Here is a 7818-nt window from a genome sequence, read left to right as displayed (position 1 = left end):
GAGGCAGTTGCCATGTGCGCTGCAAAAACACATGGCAACTAGCAGCTTACGTGTGGGAGAGGAGACGGGCGTGTGGGCGAGATGGAAAATGCCCACACACCAGCCCTTGTGCGTGACTGAAAACTGGTGTGTGGGTGAACTGCTAAACACCCACACACTAGCCCCTCCGTGTGGTAAAACGGATGTGTGGGCGAACTATGTCACACACCACACACACGCCTTGTCCTACATGGCACAGAAAATCAGCCAGATTGTGTCAAGATTTGTGCATATAATACTGGACGGTGATAGATGCGTGTGGTCGAGATGGTCAACGCCCACACGTGTGGGCGTTAACATTTCCGTTTAAAAAAATCCTTACTCCATCCATGAAAAAATAAAAATAAAAAATCCTTACCCCACCTGAGTCGTCTTTGGTCTTTGAATGAGAGAAAACCCCAACGCGCATACGAGCCTCGCCGTATCCGCCTCAAACCCTAACGCGACCGAGCTCGAAATTCTCTGATCTGCCGGTCATGGTGCCTCCGAGGGAGCCATCACGTGGCGATATAGAGATACCACCTTCAGAGGAAGACATCATCCAGGAGGAGGAGGTAATTGATCCCGGCGTGTGGTCCGACGCCGCGGATTTTGAGGGTGAGGTGGAGGGCGGGGATGACGTCGCCGAGGGCGTGATGCCGCCGGGTCTCGTGATCGCCGCCGACGACCAGCCAGAGGTGTGGGCCGTCGACGACCAGCCGGAGGAGGGCGCGAACGACCACCCGCCCGAAGTGGAGGCCGCCGGCGACCAGCTGGAGGAGGAGGAGGAGGAGGAGGAGGAGGTGATGCTTCCTGCTTCAGACAATGAGGAGTATTCAGAGTACGACCAGGTGCCTGAACAAGACTTTGGAGCCTACAACATGTACTCTGTCTCTGACATGGACTACGTGCTCCAAAATCCAGCATTGTTCGCGCACCATTATGAGTATGTAATTGAGGCTATTGAAATGCATGAGGCTGAGAAAATGCTTTTCAAGATGCGTCAGTTGATCGAGCAGACGGGTGTGCTGGTTCATGTCCAAAACAGACTTAATCTTGAGCAACTGTGTGTACTGGTCCATCATATCTCAGGGCTCACAGTAGACGTGGAGAAGCTTAAGGCTATGTTTAAGCTAGAGAAAATGGACAGAGATTTAATTGGTTCAGTTGAGGCTGTCATTCCAGAGCTCCTTTTGCAAACTACTCGTCAGCCAGAGAATGTTCAGAATTCTACAGAAGCACTCTGTGATGCTCTCAGTGTATTTGTGGCTGCTACAATAGATGACGTGCCAGCTCACCAGATTGACGACACAGTTGCTCTAGAATTGCCTCAACTAGTGCATGGCGTCTTGAATTCAGAACCTGCTGCTGACCAACCTCCCCAAGTTGACTATTCTGTTTTCACTGATCTTCTCAATGCTGTAACTCATAGAGTGGATGCCTTGATGACCCTATGGATTAAGTATCCATCCACCGCAACGCAAATCAATGTGGCAGATGTAGTTGCTGCTCACATGATCGCTGCGGATGACGAGGTGGAGGGCGGGGAAGACCTTGCCGAGGGTGTGATACCGTCGGAGGTGGGTGCCGACAATGACCATCCTAAAGTGGAGGCTGCCAACGATCCGCTGGAGGTGGAGGGCGGGGAAGACCTTGCCGAGGACGTGATGCCGCTGGAGGTGGGTGCCAACAATGATCAGCCTGAAGTGGAGGCCGCCAACGATCCGCTGGAGGAGGATGACGATGACGACGACGACGACGATGATGATGATGATGATGATGATGAGGAGGAGGAGGAGGAGGAGGAGAGGAGGAAGAGGAGGCGGATATTTCCCGCTTCAGACAATGAGGAGTATTCACAGTATGACGAGGTGCTGGAAGAGGATTTTGGAGCCTATAACATGTACTCTGTCTCTGACATGGACTACGTGCTCCAAAAGCATTGTTCACGCACCGTTATGAGTATGTAATTGAGGCTATTGAGATGCATGAGGCTGAGCAAATGCTTTTCAAGATGCGTCAGTTGATCGAGCAGAGGGGTGTGCTGGTTCATGTCCAAAACAGACTTAATCTTGAGCAACTATGTGTACTGGTCCATCATATCTCAGGGCTCACAGTAGACGTGGAGAAGCTTAAGGCTATGTTTAAGCTTGAGAAAATGGACAGAGATTTAATTGGTTCAGTTGAGGCTGTCATTCCAGAGCTCCTTTTGCAAACTACTCGTCAGCCAGAGAATGTTCAGAATTCTACAGAAGCACTCTGTGATGCTCTCAGTGTATTTGTGGCTGCTACAACAGATGACGTGCCAGCTCACCAGATTGACGACACAATTGCTCTAGAATTGCCTCAACCAGTGCATGGCGTCTTGAATTCAGAACCTGTTGCTGACCAACCTCCCCAAGTTGACTATTTGTTTTCACTGATCTTCTCAATGTTGTAACTCATAGAGTGGATGCCTTGATGACCCTATGGATTAAGTATCCATCCACCGCAACGCAAATCAATGTGGCAGATGTAGTTGCTGCTCACATGATCGCTGCGGATGACGAGGTGGAGGGCGGGGAAGCCCTTGCCGAGGGTGTGATACCACCGGAGGTGGGTGCCGACAATGACCATCCTGAAGTGGAGGCTGCCAACGATCCGCCACACCCTTAGGAGCAATCAAACCCAGAATAGGGCAAGGTACTATCCGAATATGTGCACATTTTTATTTCATGCACTCCAAATTAAAGTTCATTAACAATTTAACATAGAGTTTACTTAGGAATTTAAGAATGTGTTTCAATGCTGACTGTGTGTTGAGCTGATCATTGATTTTAGCAGTAGCTCTTTTGCTAAGTGTGGGCAAGAAGCTAAGAACACATAAAAATTAGTTAATTATTTAGAGCAGAAACCTATGACATATGTCTTCTCTAATTATTTCACACCTGTAATATGGGCGAGGTGTAGTTATCATATTTGTGGGGGTTAATTATTCGTTATTCTCACATATATGTGCCTATGCACTGCAATGTGTCAACTATGTACTCTCTCCGTCCCAAATTAGTTGTCTTGGATGTGTTAGGTACATCCGTATCTAGACAAATCTAAGACAACTACAGAGGTAATACTAATTAACTAGTAGCTGCATCACTATGTTTTATTATAACCACATACAAATCATCTGGTAACTAATATGTTGCCAGCTTTTAACATATTAATCGCTTCTATATGATCCTTTTTGAAAAAGAGGGGTTGCCCCCTTTTCATTTCATTCAAAATAAAAAACTCCCTTTGATTTGTGTAGCCTTCTAGAACATTTGTGTATTAGTCGTTTCTTAGGTTACCATGATCAAAACTGCTAATGAAAACAAATTTTAGCTGCGAATATCTGGCTTTGTATGGGCAGAGAAAGACTTATGTTGGTCACGCCTGAAAGTGGCATAAACATGTTAAAATCTACTCGCTGCTATGCGACGACAACTAAGGTTGTGGGTTGGGCCTGGCTGCCTAGGCTATCGAACATGTATGATCAGCGGTGCCTGGATAGGCTGCCGTATGTTAAGACTAAAGGGGGCACGATTGCTTAGTGGTTTCTTACTTAGAACATTTGATGCTCAAAAAAAAAAACTTAGAACATTTCCTTGCTGGCATTTTAGTTGGTATTTTTTCTGCTATTGAATGACAGACCTTTTCTTATATGTATAATCAACACAGCGGCGCAATGAAATGTGAAGAAAATAAGTGAAAAATGAAGATTAGAACCAAGATATTTCATCACATATCTTTAGTTCTTGAGTCTCTTAATAATGTAGGTTATTCAGTTCCTGTTCTGATTCTCCGTCATTTTCAGGGCACAACGTCATATGCTGAAAGGAAAAGAACTGGTGGCATTGGTCAACCTTTGTTCGCCTGGACAATGACGGTGCTGCCAACGCATTTATCGTTTCTGCCTCTCTTTTTTGCGTGAACAGACAGTCTACTGTTTCTAGGACTAGTAAGCTTGCACGTGCAACGCACGTATCGACTAATATTACAAAAAGATAAACTCTCTACCTGTGTTTTTTTGTTTGTACATCAACAACAAACACGATCAAAGAAAATTATCAAAATGTACATGATTAGCAAACCATGCAATTTGTTACTTTCTCTATCGATGGAATTTTCCTTCAAAACTTACACCGCCGAAAAATTCCCCTGACCCCTACCATAGAAAACTTGCACAGAAGTACCAATTTTAATATGTAAGGTGAAACACTATCTTGATGTAGCTAGTTAAATTCCTTTATCAATATTTTTTTACTGGTTCCACAAATATCAATTATGAATGCATACGTCAATACTATTAAATGAATAAAGATCTCTGCGAACCTCGCCTATTTTTTTGTGACTACTGTGGTGACTTGTTCTTCCTGGCTAGAAGCTAAAGAACATAAAACTTGAGCTTTGTTGCTTCTTGTACCTAATGCTTCGTTTCAAGACTCCATGGAGGGATCATATGCACCAATGCAATTTTGAGGGGAGAAGACCAAGAGCCATGACTCCATGTCAATCCGGAACGCGATCCTCTGACGTACTACAAACTACTGCCGTGGGACGTCCTTCTCGTATCGATAGTTCGTCAGCCATCCGACAGCAGCAAGAGCAAATCAGTGAAACTTTTTTTGTGGGGGAACAAATCAGTGAAACTTGACTGAAGTGAACTGTGGCTTCAAATCAGTGAAACTTGACTGAAGTTCACTATGGCTGCAAATCTGAAACTTGACTGAATTGAACTGTAATATATGAGAGATTAAATAATGTAACTGAAGTGAACTATGGTCCGTAACACTAAATTAAAAATCATTACAATATGGTGCATCAGACAAAAGAGATCAACTACACTTAACTGACCTAAACGATGGCCCAAAGTAAACAAACACTACAAAATGAAAACTGTTCTAGTTGCTTGCTTCTTTAGGATCACTCAAGTTAGAGCATATGACTTCCAAGAACAAAAAGTACATCACCCTAACTCAGCTCCGCTCATACTGCACAAAGGTATATCTTCCTGCACGTTATGATCTTAGCACGAAATTTTCTTGAGGTTGACAGAAAAATAAATAAGGTAGACAGAAAAATAAATGTGGTTGACAGAGGATCGCTCACCATTTGTCTCCTGGTAGACCATTACGTACAGAAGAAAAAAATGAATGAAAGTCATAGAGAAGAGAAATAACACAAATAAGAGAATCCAGAACCAACACACCTATGCGTCTTCTGCTTCAATAAGATCGGTGACTAATCCTATTGGGTCTTCCACAGTACCAACACTTCCTAATACGTGTGTCTGCTCTCCCGATACTCTCCAGCTGCAGAGCCTCGTGCGTATGAGATGATAAGCACTTCCTAATATGACAGCAGCGAATGAGATGATCAAGATCGACACACCTGTGAGGCTGTGACGGTGGAGCAAGCCACCATTTCTTATTGCCGTCTTGTTCCTGCACATGTTAAGCTAATAGTATACTGAATCAATATCTAAATCATGGGACGGCGACCTTTGGTCTCCGCTGATGATCCGATGAGAGGGCGAATGGAGCACGGCCATTGGCCTCGGTGAGGACGTCTTTGTGGCGTTGTTGACTTCTTAGTCCACCGCGGAAGGCGTCTCGGAGCAAGGGGATGTCCTGCAACTCCAAGCCGTCGCCGCTCCGTAGGCTCGCGTCGGTGCCGTGCGCCGCCTCTCCCCGGGGACCGTCGCCACCGGAGGTTTACCGTCGAGGCTCCCGCGCCCCCGCCCTTCCTCCTCTCCCTTGCTTCTGTTATTCACTATCTCCTTCCCATCTTCGAAGCTCTCTCTCCCTGGAACCGCAACAGGCCATGGAGGAGCTCAGCCGCCGCCGATGTCCCTCCGACTCGCCAGAGCCTCCCGTCGTCGACCCGATCCAGCTGCCATCCGCCAGATCCACACCAGCCCCGCCAGAGCCCCGGAAAGAGCCCCTGCATCGAGCTGCCGCCGCCGCCCCGTGTTGACCGCGTCGCTCGCTTGAAATCAGGTATGTTTACGATTGGGTTGTGTTTTTCCCCTTAATCTAAGGAAGCGATGAGTTGGGGTGGGCGGGGCGTCGAACGCTGGTTGGACAGAGTTTTCGTCCGCCAAGTAAATTGCTAATCGCAGTTTGGACTGAGGGTTAGTATAATTTTAACGGTTAGATCAAATTAAGTGGTCCTGATCTAAGGTTGTAATTGGTCCGCGTTGTTACGTGTACGTTAGGCTGGGTGTACTTAGCGTTGAATATGTTTGCTTGTTTAATAGTAGTAGAGATAATCAATTTCCCGTTGGTGCTAAACAAGCTGCTTTGACATCTCCTGGTTGAAACACTGTTGCTTGCTCTTAGAAACACATGTGGATGGAACCTTAGCTAATACTACGTTCCCTGCTCAATAGAAATATCTCAACGTGGATATAATTGATTTCAGTTGGTTTCTGCATTTGTTAAATCTACCTTTTCTTCAAGGATGCAGATGTGCATTGATGTTGATCTCCATAAAACAATATGCATTGATGCTGATTGATTTTTCAATCATTTTCCCCACCTTTTGAATTAGAATGATGATGCCTTCTGAGATCAGAAAAATACATTTTTGTAATATCTCTACACATACTAGCGCCGAAAAGCACGGCGCACGCCGCTGGTGGTTTTTGTTTCTTTTGCTATGCTTTGCATGAAGGAGAAGGATGTTAGGTAGGTCTATTTATATTATGTCTGAGATTGGAATGGTTGTACTAGTACATTTTGGTATGAAATTATTGGGTCCGCGTGTTTCTTTTCTTTGCTTATGGAGATGGTCTTGTTGGCTTGTTCCGTGTGTGCTTGATCGTGTTCTGTGAACGGTGAAAAGAAATATTCTATTGAATATCGTAGCAAGTGATATAGTGCACGGCCGGAATTTTTTTTTGGGAACACGACCACATACGCTATAAAAGAACTTGGGAACACAACCAGAAAAGTGATGTTTGTGAACACGACCAGGAAACACTTGGGAACATTTTCTCCATATACGTTGGAAAAGACAGTCTTTTAGGTCGGTATTCCTGGTCGTTTTTGTTTTTTGTGGTGATATAGTGCAACATTGGAAGGAAGAACATTGACAAACTAAGGCAGCTTACCTATAATTCAGCAGCTTTCACAGCTGCAACCTTTGCTGACTTTTGCTACATTCAGATCAGACTATTCATGGTTTCATCTATATTTCCTGATGCAAATTGCAGAGTCACCAGCAAGAAAAAAAATCTAGGTTAATAACAGAGAAAAATAAAAATATTAATCCAGGATAAACATAACTCAAATAAGCTTCTTCTCTTGTCCATATTTCATTATCTTGACATATGAAAATAAAAATGACACAGAGAAGTCAAAAGCAATATATGGATTCATATAGATGAAGTATATGCCACAGTTATTGACTCAGAAATTGAGACCTGCACAAAATAAGGCCAGTTTGGATTCTGGAACACATATATTTTTGTTTCCTACAAAAACAGATTCAGAAGTAAATTGGGTCTTCCACGAATACTCAGTGAACAAATTGTAATAGTTCGTTACCTACCAAGCATCAAAAAATCAAAAAGAAAATGTCATGTGGACAACCGATAAAACAAGGAAATGACAATAAAAGAAGTCATAACCCACGAAGAAGAATGCCATCGTAGAAAAAAGTGTTGCTAATGAGCTTCTATTCAAATATTTGGGTAGTTTGGCTCGTGCGATTCTTTAACACAGGCATCACTGAAGGGCCAGTCTATCTGAAGATACTACAGAACTGTGTAACAAAATC

At 44.3% G+C, this 7818-nt stretch overlaps 1 protein-coding gene across 1 annotated transcript; it reads left to right on the top strand.

Annotated features, from left to right (window-relative positions):
- Window positions 1–515: 515 nt before the first annotated feature.
- Window positions 516–4190, top strand: LOC119353653 (bromodomain adjacent to zinc finger domain protein 2B-like). Its single transcript, XM_037620302.1, has 2 exons — window positions 516–2700; window positions 3851–4190. Exon 1 carries the CDS (start codon window positions 516–518, stop codon window positions 1986–1988), a length of 1473 nt encoding a protein of 490 aa, XP_037476199.1. The 3' UTR covers window positions 1989–2700; window positions 3851–4190.
- The last annotated feature ends 3628 nt before the right edge of the window (window positions 4191–7818 follow it).

This window comes from Triticum dicoccoides, chromosome 1A (assembly GCF_002162155.2).
Source record: "Triticum dicoccoides isolate Atlit2015 ecotype Zavitan chromosome 1A, WEW_v2.0, whole genome shotgun sequence".
Classification (NCBI taxonomy): Eukaryota; Viridiplantae; Streptophyta; class Magnoliopsida; order Poales; family Poaceae; genus Triticum; species Triticum dicoccoides.
This window is presented reverse-complemented; position numbering and strand designations above follow the sequence as displayed.

Coding starts and splice junctions, on each gene's coding strand:
- LOC119353653 (XM_037620302.1), top strand. CDS start 516: ATGGTGCCTCCGAGGGAGCCATCACGTGGCGATATAGAGATACCACCT.